Source organism: Eleutherodactylus coqui, chromosome 12 (genome assembly GCF_035609145.1).
Source record: "Eleutherodactylus coqui strain aEleCoq1 chromosome 12, aEleCoq1.hap1, whole genome shotgun sequence".
Lineage (NCBI taxonomy): Eukaryota > Metazoa > Chordata > Amphibia > Anura > Eleutherodactylidae > Eleutherodactylus > Eleutherodactylus coqui.
This window is the reverse complement of record NC_089848.1, coordinates 132,650,785-132,669,280: the sequence shown is the minus strand read 5'-3', so window position 1 is coordinate 132,669,280 and position 18,496 is coordinate 132,650,785. Positions and strand designations below refer to the sequence as shown.

The following is an 18,496-nucleotide window of genomic DNA, read 5'->3' as shown; positions in this document are numbered from 1 at the left end:
CCCGAGCTGAACTTTTGCACCCAGGCCCCTGAGACTTTAGTTAAGCCCCTGAAACCAACCCATTAAAATTAATGTGTTCTATTTTCTGCGTATTGCGCACACAATTTTATATGTGCAAATATGCGTGCAAATGCGCCTGTGTACACCCAGCCTTACTCCGTACTACATGTTCAGAAGTCCTGGCATCACTTCTGTTTGCCTTCACACAAGGCTATCTACTGGATGGCAAAATGATTTGGCTCCACAGAACACTTGGATCTCGTCCGTAGGTTCATGCTGAGATGAAATGACTTTTGAGTAGTTATAAATGTAGCAAAATGTAACCAAATGCTGATAACTTGCTGCAACAATAATGTTTACATAAGAAAAGCTATTGGAAGAGTAAAATATCTGTGTCACAGTTATTTCACTTATTAAGTGTCAAACTAAACTTTGCTAGATCTGTATTACAAGATGTAACTCCGTAAAATAAAATAACTTGTTCACTTTACTGAATGTAAGACATCGTACCTTTTTTAGAGGTTTTAAGAGAACAACACCACATCCTTCTCCTCTTCCATATCCATCAGCTTTGTTGGAAAATGGTTTACATATCCCATCTGGAGAAAGCATATTTGCTTTGCTAAGCATAACGTACATAAGAGGTTCAATGATGCAATTGGCTGCTCCACAGATCGCCATATCACAATCACCTGTTGATGACCGGTATCAGTCTTTGTAACAAGAAGCACTTTTCTGTTCATAAGCCAGAAATACAGTAATTCTTTTCATTCTTAGAATTAAATATACTATTCTTTGATATTAAAGCAGATCTGTTATGTAGTTAGGTTGTCCTGTACGAGGGCTGCATATTATAATGACAGGTCTGATTAGTTTTTATACCAAATGACAAAGATACTGTGCCTCTTGGTTAATAGCCAAAATAAAATACAGCAGACTCACAGAGGCTTTCTAGATTATGAGTCCAGTGTTTTCCTCACCACCTTGCCAGTGAATGAGGCCCACTAAAGTAACTGTCAGTATACATAGTAAATGCTCGGGTGCTCGTTGCTCGAGTCGAACTTCCCGCGATGGTCAAGAGTTCATTTCGAGTAACGAACCCCATTGAAGTCAATGGGCGACTCAAGCATTTTTGTATATGACCGATGCTCCGCTTAGGTTTTCCAGATTTTCACAAATGAAAACCTAAGAAAGTGATGGAAACGCCACAAAAACGGATAGGGCAGGCCAGGGGCAACATGCAGGGCTGCATCTCAGGCTCCCTGGTCTCACTATTAAGCCACAATAGTGGCAAGAGTGTGCCCCCGCCCCAACAATTTTTACTTTGGACAAACCCTCATTAGCAAGGCACACCTTAGCTAAGCACCACACTACCTCCAACCAAGAACAATCACGACCTGCGGGACACACGCAGCCTCTACTCTGGGGTTACATGCTGCCCAACCCAACGCACAACCAGGTACAACAGCACCATGGGAAGTCAGTGTACACCCACAGCATGGGTGGGTGCCAGTAACCCAGAGAAGGTACATTAAGAAACCCCATTGCAGTGTCCCGGATAGCTATGGTACCGTTAGAGAAAATGCATGTTGGCCTCGGCCCACAATCCATGCCCTAGTTAGTCAGTGTTTTTTGGGGGCCAGATAGGTAGAACACTGCGATGGGAAGACTTAGTATACTGATAGTATACACAGACCCCTGTAACATTTATGTAGCAGAAGCATAGGCAGACCGCAGTTCCATTTTTCTAGCAGCAGTATAGGCAGACACCTGTAACTTTTACATGGCAGAAGTTTGGGCAGACCCGTATAACATTTACGTGGCAGCAGTATAGGCAGACCCCTGTAACATTTTTGTAGCAGCAGTATTGCAACCACAGTAACATTATTGTAGCAGCAATAATTAAAACATGCTATTGGCAGACCCCTGCAACATCTACGTGGTAGAAATATAGACAGACACCAGTAACATCCTTGTGGCAGCAGTATAGGCAGACCCCCTGTAACATTTACGTGGCAGAAGTACAGGCAGACCACTGTAACATTTACGTGGCAGAAGTATGGGCAGATCGCAGTAACATCCTTGTGGCTGCAGTATAGGCAGACCCCTGTAACATTAACGTGACAGAAGTATAGGCAGACCCTTGTAACATTTACGTGGCAGAAGTATAGGCAGACCCCTGTAACATTCTTGTAGCAGCAACATAGGCAGACCCCTGTAACATTTTAGTGGCAGACGTATAGGCAGATCCCTGTAACATTTATGTGGCAGAAGTATAGGCAGACCCCTGTAACATTTTGTGGCAAAAGTATAGGCAGACCCCTGTAACATTTTACTGGCAGCAGTATAAGCAGACCCCTGTAACATTTAACTGGCAGCAGTATAGGCAGACCCCTGTAACATTTAACTGGCAGCAGTATAGGCAGACCCCAGTAACATTCTTGTAGCAGTAGTATAGGCAGACCCCTGTAACATTTACATGGCTAAAGCATAGGCAGACCCCAGTCACATTCTTGTCGCAGCAGTATAGGCAGACCCAAGTAACATCCTTGTGGCTGTAGTATAGGCAGACCCCACTAACATTTCTGTTTCAGGAGTATAAGTAGACCCCTGTAACATTTATGTAGCAGAAGCATAGGCATACCCCAGTAACATTTCTGTAGCAGCAGTACTGGCAAACCCCTGTAACATTTCAGTAGCAGCAGTATAGGCAGACCCCTGTAACATTTTAGTGGCAGAAGTTCGGGCAGACCCCAGTAACATTTACGTGGTAGAAGTAAAGGCAGACCCCAGTAACATTCATGTAGCAGCAGTATAGGCAGACCCCAGTAACATCCTTGTGGCAGCAGTATAGGCAGACCCCTGTAACATTTCTGTCGCAGCAATATAAGCAGACCCCTGTAACATTAATGTAGCAGAAGCATAGGCAAACCCCAGTAACATTTCTGTAGCAGCAGTATAGGCAGACCTCAGTAACATTTTTGTAGCAGCAGTATAGGCAAAACCCGTGTAACATTTACGTGGCAGAGGTTTGGGCAGACCCCTGTAACATTTACGTGGCAGAAGTAAAGGCAGGCCCCTGAAACATTTAAGTGGCAGCAGTATAGGCAGACCACTGTAACATTCTTGTAGCAGCAGTATTGGCCGACCCCTGTAATATTTCAGTGGCAGCAGTATAGGCCGACTCCTGTAACATTCTTGTAGCAGCAGTATTGGCAGACCCCAGTAACATTCTTGTAGCAGCAGTATAGGCAGACCCGTGTAATAATTTACGTGGCAGAAATTTGGGCAGACCCCAGTAACATTTACGAGGCAGAAGTATAGGCAGACCCCTGTAACAATCTTCTAGCAGCAGTACTGGCAGACCCCAGTAACATTCATGAAGCAGCAGTATAGGAAGAGCCCAGTAACATTCTTGTGGCAGCAGTACTGGCAGACCCCAGTAACATTCTTCTGGCAGCAGTATAGGCAGACCCCTAAAACATTTACTTTGCAGAAGTATAGGCAGACCCCAGTAACATCCTTGTGGCAGAAGTATAGGCAAACCCCTGTAACATTTACGTGGCAGAAGTATAGGCAGACCCCTGTAACATTTACATGGCAAAAGTATAGGCAGACTCCTGTAACATTTAAGTGGCAGAAGTATAGGCAGACCCCTATAACATTTACATGGCAAAAGTATAGGCAGACCCCTGTAACATTTAAGTGGCAGAAGTATAGGCAGACCCCTGTAACATCCTTGTGGCAGCAGTATAGGCAGACTCCAGTAACATTTCTGTCTCAGCAGTATAAGCAGTCTCCTGTAACATTTATGTAGCAAAAGCATAGGCAGACCCCATTAACATTTCTGTAGCAGCAGTATTGACAGACCGCTGTAACATTTACGTAGCAGAAGTATAGCCAGACCCCTGTAACATTTAAGTGGCAGCAGTATAGGCAGACCCCTGTAACATTTTTGTAGCAGCAGTACTGCAACCCCAGTAATATTATTGTAGCAGCAGTATTGGCAGACCCCTGTAACATCCACGTGGTAGAAGTATAGGCAGACACAAGTAACATCCTTGTGGCAGCAGTATAGGCAGACCCCTGTAACATTTACGTGGCAGAAGTATAGGCAGACCACTGTAACATTTACGTGGCAGAAGTATAGTCAGACCGCAGTAACATCCTTGTGGCTGCAGTATAGGCAGACCCCTGAAACATTTATGTGACAGTAGTATAGGCAGACCCTTGTAACATTTACGTGGCAGAAGTATAGGCAGACCCCAGTAACATTTAACCCCTTGAGTGGCACGCCCGGAAATTTTCCGGGACGAGCTCCACTGCTCATAGCAACATAGCCTGGAAGATTTCCGGGCTATGTATCACTACGGGAGCTGCAGAGCACAATGCCACAAGCTGTGTCAGTGTGCTCTGCCTGCACAGACCCACAGAGAACAAAGCAAGAGCTTTGAAAAACCAGCAGAACATATTGCCGATCTGCCGGCAATCTCCTGCTTTGTTTACAGGTTGCCATAGAGACCATCGGCTTGTCAGAAGCAAGCCGATGGTCTCTGTGGCAGGGAGAGCTTGGTGCTTGGCTGTGAGAGGACAGCTAGGATATAGCTCTTACAGCAGAGATCTCTGCTGTGTTAACCCTTTACATGCTGCAGTCTATGTAACATCCTTGTGGCAGAAGTATAGGCCGACCCTTGTAACATCCTTGTGGCAGAAGTATAGGCAGACCCCTGTAACATTTACGTGGCAGCAGTATAGGCAGACCCCTGTAACATTTACGTGGCAGAAGTATAGGCAGACCCCAATAACATTCTTGTAGCAGCAGTATTGGCAGACCCCAGTAACATTCTTGTAGCAGCAGTATGAGCAGACCCCTGTATCATTTTAGTGGCAGACGTATAGGCAAACCCCTGTAACATTTATGTGGCAGCAGTACTGGCAGACCCCAGTAACATTCTTCTGGCAGCAGTATAGGCAGACCCCTAAAACATTTACGTAGCACACATATAGGCAGACCCCAATAACATTCTTGTAGCAGCAGTATTAGCAGACCCCAGTAACATTCTTGTAGCAGCAGTATGAGCAGACCCCTGTAACATTTTAGTGGCAGACGTATAGGCAGACCCCTGTAACATTTTAGTGGCAGCAGTATAGGCAGACCCCTATAACATACTCGTAGCAGCATTATTGGCAGACCCCAGTAACATTCTTGTAGCAGCACTATAGGCAGACCCCTGTAACATTTACGTGGCAGATGTATAGGCAGACCCTAGTAACATCCTTGTGGCAGCAGTATAGGCAAACCCCTGTAACATTTATGTGGCAGCAGTACTGGCAGACCCCAGTAACATTCTACTGGCAGCAGTATAGGCAGACCCCTAAAACATTTACGTAGCAGACATATAGGCAGACCCCTGTAACATTCTTGTAGCAGCAGTATAGGCAGACCCCTGTAACATTTAAGTGGCAGAAGTATAGGCAGACCCCAGTCACATTCTTGTAGCATCAGTATAGGCAGACCCCAGTCACATTCTTGTAGCAGCAGTTTAGGCAGACCCCTGTAACATTTACGTGGCATAAGTGTAGGCAGACCCCTGTAACATTTAAATGGCAGCAGTATACGCCGACTCCTGTAACATTCTTGTAGCAGCAGTATAGGCAGACCCCAGTAACATTCTTGTAGCAGCAATATAGGCAGACCCTTGTAACATTTACATGGCAGCAGTATAGGCAGACCCCAGTAACATCCTTGTGGCAGCAGTATAGGCAGACCCCAGTAACATTTCTGTCGCAGCAGTATAAGCAGACCCCTGTAACATTTATGTAGTAGCAGCATAGGCAGACCCCAGTACCATTTGTTTAGCAGCAGTATAGGCAGACCCCAGTAACATTTCTGTAGCAGCAGTATTGGCAGACCCCAGTAACATTTGAGTAGCAGCAGTACAGGCAAACCCCTGTAACATTTACGTGGCAGACGTTTGGGCAGACCCCCTGTAACATTTACGTGGCAGAAGTATAGGCAGACCCCTGTAACATTCTTGTAGCAACAGTATTGGCAGACCCCAGTAGCATCCTTGTAGCAGCAATACAGGCAGACCCCTGTAACATTTCAGTGGCAGCAGTTGAGGCAGACCCCTGTAACTTTCATGTAGCAGAAGTATAGGCAGGCAGACCCCAGTAAAATTACGTGTACCAAGAGTACAAGTGTAGTGAAAAATTTATCAACCGAGAGGGCAGGTGAAACCCATAAATATTTTTGAAAGATACAGCTCACTGTCGCTTAATTTGTAACAGAGCCTGTCGGCAGCCCTGTTGAAAAAATTGGTTCATGTTAAAGTATCAATACTTTTAAAATTTTGAAAAATTGTAAAAAACATTGGTAGATGTAGATGAGCCTTTTGGGCCGCAGAAAAATTGGCCGTTCAGCACGATTACATGTTATTTCTGGAGGAGGAGTAGCAGGGGGAGGACTAATGTCAGATACAGATTGACAAAGCTAAATGCCCCGTTTTCCCGGTGATACAGAAGAGAGCGGTGGCAGTGAAAAGAATCTTTAGGTTCAGCTGCTCTCCGCCGGTGGAGAAGAGAAGTCTGGAGAAATCCAGGCTTTGTTCATCTTTATGAGTGTAAGCATTTTGGCACTGGCAGTTGACAGGCGGGTATGCTTATCCGTGATGATTCCCCCAGCTGCACTAAACACCCTCTCTGACAAGACGCTAGCGGCAGGGCAAGCCAGCACCTCCAGGTCATACAGCTCAAGTTCATGCCACGTGTCCAGCTTTGACACCCAATAGTTGTACGGAGCAGAGGCATCACGGAGGATGGTGGTACGATCGGCTACGTACTCCCTCACCATCTTTTTACAGTGCTCCCTCCGACTCAGCCTTGACTGGGGAGTGGTGACGCTGGGGAGCCATACAGCTGGCAAAGGCCTTGGAGAGTGTTCTCCTGCCTGCGCTGAACATGCTGCCTGATGTCCGCGCCTCCCCTGCTACTTGGCCCTCGGAACTTTGACTTCTGCCGCTAGCGCTTGTCAGATGGGAAGTTTACCATCAGTTTGTCCACCAGGGCCCTGTGGTATTGCATCACTCTCAAACCCCTTTCCTCTTCGGGAATGAAAGTGGAAAGGTTCTCCTTATACCGTGGGTCAAGCAGTGTGTACACCCAGTAATCCGTGTTGGCCAGAAGGTGTCCAACGCGAAGGTCACGAGAAAGGCAGCCTAACATGAAGTTAGCCATGTGTGCCAGGGTACCAGTATGCAACACACCGCTGTCCTCACTAGGAAGATCACTTTCAGGATCCTCCTCCACAGCCCATACACGCTGAACAGATGAGAGGCAAGCAGCATGGGTACCCTCTGCAGTGCAGAAAAAGGCGCTAAACATGCAGGGAAGGAAATGGAATTGATTCGAGTACCACGTGGTGCTCGTCTCGAGTAACGAGCATCTCGAACACCCTTATGCTCGGACGATTATGCTCGCTCATCTCTACATACAACTTTTTGATTGCTTTTTATTGAATTTTTTTCTTGGAGACAGAATGACTATTTCTGGCATTTTTAATTTCTTTTTAATGCGACGTTCACCATGCAGGGTAAATAATGCATTACTTTGATAGATTGGGCTTTTACGGATGCAGCGATACTAAGCATCTATTTTTGTTTTATGATTTTGATTTTTATTTCATCTAACTAATGACCTGTAAAAACACAGTTCATTAATTACAACTTACTGGTGGATGATCCGCAGCATTTGCGCCACCTAGAAACATACCCTATATGTTACATAAACCTACCCTTATAGTGTTCATTCAGCATGCGGTGTGTAACAGCGATTGAGAAATAGTTGTGCAATCGCTTTTGTTGTTCTTTTTACTAAGCAGGTCAATGGTGAGCCGACTGGATTTATTGTATAGGCAGATTTCCAAAACATACAATACAACGGCAATTGGATTACATTATTCCCCATAATTGGAAAAGCTTACATAGCATAAATAAACAGATATATTTGAATTCAGCGCACTAAAGGTACTATGAGCCACCTATGTGCTTATCAGTTACAAAAAACTTGGTAAAACGAACGAAAGTGAATAATTTTGTTGACATGTATAATACAATATGTGTACATTTATACACTTATATGGACATATTTCATATCTTGATAAGCAGACCCGATAGAGAAAATGTAATATCATTTTCAGAATCTATAACCCCAAAATACCCAAAAAAAGTTCTTACATCTCAGTCACCAAAAATTGTGTTCCCCAGTGTATTAAATATGGAGATACAATAAATCATGAATTTCTAACATTTACTACTCAAAATTAGTCACTAGTATTATATGAAACAAAGTGTTTGCGGATTAGAATGTCAGTAATAAAGTACAGTAAATTGTTGGTGTATATGGTTATGACTTAAGTCTCACATAGCCAAGCAGCATGGGGACACAAGCCACGTGGGGCTACCGAGCCTTTGGTTGGGGATTACTGCAGTACAGTATATGAGGATATTCTTATGTTATACTTGTGATGTATATACCTTGTTGGATGGATTGGCAGGCGTAATGTAAAGCAACAAGAAAGGAAGAACAACCGGTGTCGATGGTCAGAGAAGGGCCAGTCAGGTTGAAGCAATACGATATCCTGTTGGCGGCCATACATAAGGCTGTACCAACTCCATTTAAATGATTAATGTTATCAGCGCAGTTATTGTAAAGGCTGTATGCATCTCTGTTCATGATACCTGTAAAATGAAATATAGATTGAACTAGTAGCTCCTATAGATTACGTACAGCATCATTTGTAATATACCAGAATCATCAAACCAAAAGATACAAGTTTACACCCAGCCCATGGAACCCGGACCCCAAACTTTGTTTCCAGTGGTAGATAACTAGCATGGATAACTATACATGTAGCAAAATTAACCCTCTGCCACCTATTCATGTGCAGGACTATCCTGCAACTCTACAGACGAGATACCAAGCCAGCCGCAGCATCCCCAAGTACCATAAACTGTTTGCCGGGAGTGACAAGAGCGGCATTCATGGTGATAAACTGATCATCCCAAACCTTGTGTTCTCAAAGGATTGTGCATCTTGGCTCAACCCTTTTCAAATGTGAGCATTATAGTCTTAGGCCTCATTCAGACGGCTGTAACGTGGCCACTTCTTAGCTTTCATATTACAGCCACAAGATCTAAAACTCTCCAGGTTTAAGTGAACTAAACGTAACTCATCATACTCTAACTTTACAGCATCCGCTACATGGGGCCCTAAATGTTTCCATTCTAGTATCTTAATAACCTCACCTATAAATACTCCAGTTTCACTTCCACTGATGCTTTCTGTAGGGCAGCCGCCATCTTCCAGGGCTCTGTATGTACATTCAAGCAGTAGTTTTTGCTGCGGATCCATATTCTCAGTTTCAAATTTGCGGATTCCAAAAAGTTTATGGTCAAAGTCATTAATTCTACAAAAATGATTGAAATATTAAAATGCATTCAGCGATTAGATATTAAAGTATATTTAAGCTCTAAATGTTTATCAAAATATCATTAATTTAATTACAACTGGAAGTTTTGGAAAGTGGTCAGTGACTAAAATAGACCTGACTGCACCCACAGCAAAGGCAGGAATGAGGTGCTCATCCCGAGGTCTCCTTGAGTGTGCGCCCCACACATCCATTGGTCCTAACACCTCCTAACAGTCTGGTCAGATGCTCCTTTCTACTGGTGGTCTGTAGGGGGCATCCTGTGTCCGGTCAACTTGTGTGCCCCCATCCACTGGTCCCAACACCTCCTAACTGTCTGGTCAGACACTCCTCTCTACTGATGGTCTGTTGGGGGGTCCTGAGCTTGGTCACGCTGTGTGCCGTCACACATCCACTGGTCCCAACACCTCCTAACAGTCTGGTCAGATGCTCCTCTTAACTGATGGTCTGTCGGGGGGTCCTGAGCCGGGTCACCTTGTGTGCCCCTATCCACTGGTCCCAACACCTCCTAACAGTCTGGTCAGAACAGTCCGGTGGGGGAAAATTCATTGATAAGACCATTCAGCTTTTCACACCCCAACAATGCGCCCCTCTCAGACTCTAGTAACGGGGTGAAATCTCTTCTCTGCATTGTAGGGGTGTCTAGTGGCCAACAGGCTCTACACAAGTGGAAGAAGAGGTCACTACACACAAGGAGCCACCAAGAGCCTCTTATTGTACAAGAAAAGAGCCATTTTTAGGGCCTTGGGTGACAAAACTGTTCATCTAATCACACCACAACTCTCCTCATTTACAGATATACCTGAGATGGAGCCACAGGACGGGTTCTGCAGCAAAACAACAACTTCTTCTAGAAGCAAAATTGTTTTTACAAAAAGTGTATATTGAAAAATGTAACATCGGTAAAGTGACATAATGTACTTACCCCTCCACAAATGCAGCTCGCTTGGTACATATTTTTCCTGGCTCATTAGAATCAGAATCATACCAGTGTTTGATGTTAAATCTTTCTTCTGGTATCTCAGTGGTGCAGTTTTTCCCCTCAACAAGAACTTTCCAAAAGTTGTCGATTCCCTCACCTGTACAGTAGAAATATGACATTAGATATCCTTGAACGGTGGTAGATAGAGTAATAGAAAGAGATAAATCTATCAGATCTGCAGTAAAGACATGATTTGGTTGGAATTGTATCTGGACACTGGATTACTATTTCTCTGGGCTGTGTATCTGGGCACTGTGTAAGCACCGGCACAGGATAGTTGTGGAACCCTGAAAGAGATTTTACCCAAGTATGGCTGGTTTCACAGGGCCAAGAATCTCGCGGAAGTTTAGTGCATTGCGAGACGCACCAAATCCGTGCGAATATGAACTCTATTCTTTTGAATGGAGTCATATACATGAGCGATGTTTTCCCTCAACGCATCACGGTGAAGGAAAATATTATGGCCCTGTTCTATCTATTTGCGTTCTTCGGAACACATTACCCATTAATTTCAATGCGACCTTAAATACATTGCATAGCTTTCGCATACCGTTTGATGTGTATGCAAGGTTTTCCTTTGAAATCAATGGGAAACACTTCCGATCCGCAATAGAATTGGAAATTCACAAAAGCGATGTGTAGGTACCTTTAAAATGACACTCAAAATCCCATGACTTACTGCTAATGACCATACACTTAGTTCCTCTTTAATCTATAACTCCCACACCCCAGCTGCACAAAATCTCCAGACTGCGTTACCCCAATTAGATTAGTTCCCAATGTCCACAGTATTAGGCGTGCCCTAAATGCATCTTTTTAGGGAGCCCTAGCACATTCCCTAATCTAACTCTTCATTTTCCCCGCTTCTGTACTCCCCCTCAGAACTCGACCCCCTTCATCCCACTATATTCCCCACGCCGCATATGCCCTAATGCATCTCATATCTGTATGTACTCATAGGAGCAGTTAGTGGCTGGCTCATACAGCTCTATAATATATATATTACTCTATTTATATAAGAGATGAACAATCATTGTACAGAACAAACACTGCCACTTCTTGTGTCACCCCTATTTCCTCATAGACTTTTAAAATTGTCTTTTGGTATAACCCCTTAGGGACGAAGCCTCTTTGCGCCTTAGTGACAGAGCCAACTTTTGAAAATCTGACATGTGTCATCTAACATAGCATAACTCCATAAAGGCTTTACATATCCAAGTGATTCTGATACTGTTTTTTTCGCCACATGTTGTACTTCATATAAGTGGAAAAAATAGACTGATAGAATTTATAAACATTTATTAAAAGTGCCAATATTGGGAAAATTTTGAAAAAATTGTCATTTTTTCACATTTTCAACTGTAATTACGTAAATATGTGTAAACATACTGTACACATTTTTGCGAAGGTATACATTTCCATCAGTTTACTTTATTCTTGATGCACATTTGAAAAACTTTCTTACTTTTTTTTAAACATTTAGGAGACGTATAAATTTAACATTACTTTTCAACATTTTGAGGAATACTTTGTTTTCCTGCACCAAGCCAAGATTGCAAAGGCTCATAAGTGTCAGAAAGATAGATACCCCCACAAATGACTCCAATTTAAAAACTACACCCCTTAATGTATTCACTGAGGGGGGTTATGAATAGGGATGAGCGAGTATACTCGCTAAGGCACTACTCGTTCGAGTAATGTGCCTTAGCCGAGTATCTCCCTGCTCGTCCCTAAAGATTCGGGGGCCGCCGCAGCTGACAGGTGAGTTGCGGTGGGGAGCAGGGGAGAGCCGGCGGGAGAGAGGAAGAGAGAGATCTCCCCTCCGTTCCTTCCTGCTCTCCCCCGCAGCTCCCCGCCCCGCAGCGGCACCCGAATCTTTTGGGACAAGCGGGGAGATACTCTGCTAAGGCACATTACTCGAGCGAGTAGTGCCTTAGCGAGTATACTCGCTCATCCCTAGTTATGAGTATTTTGAACCCACAGATCCATGAGGGGAGGTGAAATTAACTTTATTTTTACTTTTTAAAAAACTTTTCACGATAGCCGCTATCCGCTGGATAGCGGCAATCAGGAGCCGGGAGCCAGGAGATTTAAAATTTACCCTCCAGTTTTCTGCGCATGCGCGTGACGTAATTCGTCTGGCGCGCATGCGCATAAGAGCCGCGCTGGGTCCCGGAGGAGCCTTTCACCGCAGCAGACATCGGGAAGCCGGGCAAGTACTTTCAGCTGCCCTGATGGATCCATCAGGGCAGCTGAATCTTTAACTTTTTAAACTTTTTTGTAAACTTTATTGCGATCAGCGCTATCCATTGGATAGCGCTGATCGCAATGCCGGGGGGACTGCCCGCAGCCGGGATGACAGCTCCATGCTGTCGGCTACCTGCGGGCACCGACAGCATGGAGCTGTCACGTCCAGAGCCTGAGGGGCATTAATCCTGAGAGGACGCATAATACTACGTCCTCTAGGATTAAAGCACACTCAGGCAGGACGTAGTTTCCGGATGGGGCCATCACTAAGGAGTTAAACAGGCTGTCCATTTATAAACTACTGATGGTCTATCCTGCTGATAGGCAATCAATAATAGAGCAATGGGGTCTACCACCTTGAACCCTGTCCATCAGCTGTTTGGTGGGACACTGTGCTTGTGCACTGAGCTGATTTATGTAGGAATATAACAGCTCTGTTCTCACTGCAGTGGTCAAATTTGGTATTGCAGTCCAAGTTCCCATTCACTTCAACGCAATCTGGGCCTGCAGTACCAAGCCTGGCCACTGCAGTGAGAACGCACCTATCTGCTTCTTGCAGAAATCAGCTCAGTGCACAAACATGGTAAGGATACATCACCCTGTCCTATATCATTAATCAGCGTAGACATGAAGCTGTTCTCTCAAATTCTGGCTCCAACATTTTATCCCAAGTCTCATGTATAGGAAACTGGTATAGGAGAGGCAGCACACTGGAATAGATCTTCTTACCAGAAAATGTTCATAAAAAGGCTTTTATTCATAATCCACACATAGAACCGCGACGTTTCGATCATCCGCTGTGATCTTTGTCAGGCATATACATCAGCAGGAAATTACCGCATTAAATAGTGACGATAACCAATCACCAATAACATATAAGAGCGACTAAACTAATACATGGAATGACGGGACTGGAATACCCAGAGAGGCTGTCCAAATTGGGACTATTTACTCTAGAAAAAAGAAGGTTAAGAGGCGACCAAATAACCATGTATAAGTACATGAGGGGACAACACATGGATCTCTCCCGCGATCTGTTTACACCCAGGACCACGACGGTAACAAGAGGACATCCGCTACGATTAGAGGAAAGTAGGTTTCATCACCAACACAGAAAGGGGTTCTTTACTGTAAGAGCAGTTAGACTGTGGAACTCTCTACCGGAGGAAGTGGTGATGGCAAAATCCATAGAGGAGTTTAAAAGGGGACTTGATGTCTTTCTGGAGAAGAAGGATATTACAGGATATAAATATTAGGTTAAGTGTCAATCCTGGTATATAGGCAGGTAGGAACTATTAGGGGTTGATCCAGGGAACAGTCTGATTGCCATTAGGGAGTCGGGAAGGAATTTTTTCCCAAAAAGGGCTAATTGACTTCTGGCCTTGGGGTTTTTTGCCTTCCTCTGGATCAACACAGTAGGATAGACAGGCTGGACTAGATGGACAATGTCTTCATTCGGCCTTACATACTATGTTACTATGTTACTATATCCACACACAAATAATTAAAACCTATACCTTACAGGTGTTCAGCAGGTGTCCGCCGCTCCACCGTCTGCATCACATCCCCTACGTCATCTTGCAGCGTCCATTTAACTCACCCAGATCCTCCCATGTAGGGGTATTCAGTAACATTAGGGAAATCAACCACAGGGGCAACCGTGGCACGTCATCACGTATAGCGTCATGACGTACAACGTCACCACGCAAAGCGTCATCATATGACTGGTCACATGACCTACCCGTTTCAACGATCGTCATCACTTCACCATGGAAACCACATCAACATAGCTCAAGAATACATCATGGCACATATAGAAGTAATTGACTGTGGGACACTGTTCTCTATGTGCCATGATGTATTCTCGAGCTATGTTGATGTGGTTTCCATGGTGAAGTGATGATGATCGTTGAAACGGGTAGGTCATGTGACCAGTCATATGATGACGCTTTGCGTGGTGACGTTGTACGTCATGACTAGAGATGAGCGAGCATACTCGTCCGAGCTTGATGCTCGTTCGAGTATTAGGGTGCTCGAGATGCTCGTTACTCGAGACGAGCACCACGCGGTACTCGTCTCGATTAAACGAGCACTGACCATTGAATTCCATGGAGCCGGCAATACAGCCGGCTCCATTAAAAGCACTGGCCTGCCGGCGAGCGCGGGATGAATTGTCGGGAAGGGGTTAAATATATAAGCCCTTCCCTGCAATTCATCCAGAAATGTGTAAAAAAAATAAAAAAAATAATAATATATACACACACACACACACACTCACCTGGTCCCGCAGATGAAGTTCAGCGCGGCCAGCGGCAGTCCTCCTGAACTGCTCTGAACAGCTGTGAGTAGTATTCAGCAGCCGGCGATTTAAAATCCCCGCCTGCTGAATGAGCTGCCTCTAATTGGTCACAGCCTGACCAATCAGAGGCAGATTCCACTCACACCCATTCATGAATTTATGAATGGGTGTGTGACTGCTGTCTCTGATTGGCTCAGCGGGACCAATCAGATGAGAGGCAGCAGTCACTCACCCATTCATAAATACATGAATGGGTGTGTGAGTGGAATCTGCCTCTGATTGGTCAGGCTGTGACCAATTAGAGGCAGCTCATTCAGCAGGTGGGGATTTTAAATCCCCGGCTGCTGAATACTGCTCACAGCTGTTCAGAGCAGTTCAGGAGGACTGCCGCTGGCCGTGCTGAACTCCGTCTGCCGGGACCAGGTGAGTGTATATATGATTTTTATTTTTACACATTTCTGGATGAATTGCAGGGAAGGGCTTATATATTTAACCCCTTCCCAACAATTCATCCCGTGATCGCCGGCAGCCCATTGCTTTCAATGGAGCCAGCTGTATTGCCGGCTTCATTGAATTCAATGGGCTAACATCGTTCTTCTCTGCCACAGCAGTTACAGCTGTGGGCAGAGGAGAACGATCTTTATGCTGACAGTGGGGGGGGGGTCTCACTCTTGCCACTATTGTGGCTTAATAGTGGGACCTGGGAACTTTAAATGCAGCCAAACATGTAGCCCCTCGCCTGCCCTATCCGTTTCTGTGTCGTTCCCATCACTTTCTTGAATTTCCCAGGTTTTCACAAATGAAAACCTTAGCGAGCCTCGGCGATATACAAAAATGCTCAGGTCGCCCATTGACTTCAATGGGGTTCGTTACTCGAAACGAACTCTCGAGCATCACTGAAAGTTCGACTCGAGTAACGAGCACCCGAGCATTTTGGTGCTCGCTCATCTCTAGTCATGACGCTATACGTGATGACACGCCACGGTTGCCCCTGTGGTTGATTTCCCTTATGTTACTGAATACCCCTACATGGGAGGATCTGGGTGAGTTAAATGGACGCTGCAAGATGACGTAGGGGACGTGATGCAGACGGTGGAGTGGCAGACACCTGCTGAACACCTGTAAGGTATAGGTTTTAATTATTTGTGGGTGGATATGTTATTGGTGATTGGTTATTGTCACTATTTAATGCAGTCATTTCCTGCTGATGTATATGCCTGACAAAGATCACAGCGGATGATCGAAACGTCGCGGTTCTATGTGTGGATTATGAATAAAAGCCTTTTTATGAACATTTTCTGGTAAGAAGATCTATTCCAGTGTGCTGCCTCTCCTATACCAGTTGAATACGTTTGTTTATGGACACTTGGAGTTCAGTGCCCGAGTAGGCGTGAACATATTGGCTTTTTTCCTCCCTCAGCTATTTTTTCTGCTGATTTTTAAGTGCTGCAGTTCCTTCTCTTGTGATCATGTATAGGAAACAAGATGATTTTGTCCCTGATCAAGAGGCCAGAAACAGTATTAGTAAATGTCCCTCATCTCTAAAGCCCACCACTCTAAGTCCCCTTCGTGTCTTGACAGTTGATGTGGAAAAAGCATTTGACAGGATTCATTGAAGGTTCTTGGAGGCAACCCTTCAGAAAACAGTCTAAGCCCATACATGAGGGTACGGATCATGGCCCTTTACCATCACCCCACTGCCCAGTTTAGGATCAATGGCTTTCTTTTTTTTCTCACTTCAAATATGGAGTAGGATGAATCAGGGGTGTCTCCTTTTACCCTAAATTATAGGAGAAGCGGCTCCCATAATGACAGGAAAGCGGGACATTGGAAACCTGTTCTGGAGTTCGGGACCCCTACCGATCAACAAGTTATCCCCTATCCTGTAGAAAGGGGATAATTTGCAATTATGTTACAACTAGAGATGAGCGAGTATACTCGCTAAGGCACTACTCGCTCGAGTAATGTGCCTTAGCCGAGCATCTCCCCGCTCGTCCCTAAAGATTCAGGGGCCGGCGGGCAGGAGTGGAGATCTCTCTCTCCCCCCACTCTCCCCTGCTCCCTGCCGCAACTCACCTGTCAGCCACGGCGGTACCCAAATCTTTATGGATGAGCTGGGAGATACTCGGCTAAGGCACAATACTCGAGCGAGTAGTGCCTTAGCGAGTATACTCGCTCATCTCTAGTTACAACCCCTTTTATGGCATAGTGGGCCATGAAATTTAATTTAATAAGTGCGGCATCTGTATGGGAAAGATAGATCTCCAAGCCCATTCCCTGCATTAGTAGGTAATCCTCACTTCTTAGCTATGTCAAGTGGTTCTTCTCTTCTTAGTTTTTTAGACACCCTGCTGCCTCATATATGAGAGTGACTGGCACAGTCTTGAGATCAGTGACAGTAGTTCTCAGGGATTTTGCACTGTTGGTTGGGGCACGGTTCTAGTATCTCCATGTTGGCAGTTATATCAATTCAAAAAGCTATGCTTCTCTTGAGTTGCCCCAGGTCATGTGGTCTCTGGTCTATAGCATGTTGCTTGCAGAGGGCATGTGGGACAGCAGCCCTGGTTTTCCACTGGCTTGGGAGAGGGAACTGGGGGTGTGATTTATGGTGGAATAAATCCTTTGCTTTGACACTTGGGCTCTCGATATCCATTAGGCTATAGGCACTTAAAGGGGTTTTCCATTACCTTAAATTGCTTTACAAACGCTCTGTACTTCCTGGTTGCTTAGGTCCAAAACATGTGGCTGCTGCAGCCATTCACTGGCCACAGCAGTGACCTTCTATAGTCAGTGGTTGGCTACAGCAGTCACATGTCCTGGTCAGCAGCAACCTGGGAGTGATTGTGAAGCAATTTAGGATAATAGGAAAACCCCTTTAATTATAGTGTAGGGCATGGGACCATTGTGAAACTGTATCCTTAGGTTTTGCCCCTCTTCTGAAGGTGTTCCTCAGCTCCAAGTACAATGCTCCACATTTGGTGGTTGTGCTCCTCATCGCCCCCCATGGTGAGAAATCTCTCTACTATACAATGTGTTGTGTAAGGTCTCATTTACCTCCTGGGAAATCACATCCTATTCCAACAATTGCTATCTGGTCTTCTAGTTCGTTCATTTCTGCAGCCCTGCAAGACAATAAGACATCATACTTAATAGAAGCATTACTGTTAGTATAAAACTGTTTAAAGGAAACCTGCCATGTCCTATAAGTACCAAATACTAAAATTATGATGCTTATAGGACAGGGAATGAGGAGTCCAGGGATGTGATTTACATGCTTAGCCAGCTCCCCGTTCCTGTGTTGTCAGTGGTGGAAGTCAGCGCTAGGTCAGTCAGTTTGCAGGCACACACTATTCTTTATGGTGCTTATAGGACATGACATAGGATCATAAATGGTAGAGTTGGAAGGGACCTCCGGGGTCATCTGGTCCAACTCCCTGCTCAATGCAGGATTCACTTAATCACCCCAGACTGATATTTGTCC

General features: G+C 44.9%; 1 protein-coding gene across 2 annotated transcripts in view; it reads right to left on the bottom strand.

Annotated features, from left to right (window-relative positions):
- The window catches only part of LOC136586956 (mycocerosic acid synthase-like polyketide synthase), a 121,451-nt gene that overhangs the window by 30,956 nt on the left and 71,999 nt on the right, over positions 1 to 18,496 (bottom strand). For both annotated transcript variants that reach the window (XM_066585315.1, XM_066585316.1), the window contains 5 exons: positions 18,070 to 18,137; positions 10,413 to 10,566; positions 9,306 to 9,466; positions 8,535 to 8,738; positions 511 to 692 (listed from right to left, as the gene is read on the bottom strand). In XM_066585315.1, coding sequence (XP_066441412.1) covers positions 511 to 692; positions 8,535 to 8,738; positions 9,306 to 9,466; positions 10,413 to 10,566; positions 18,070 to 18,137 — 769 coding nt within the window. The remainder of the gene's footprint in view (positions 1 to 510; positions 693 to 8,534; positions 8,739 to 9,305; positions 9,467 to 10,412; positions 10,567 to 18,069; positions 18,138 to 18,496) is intronic.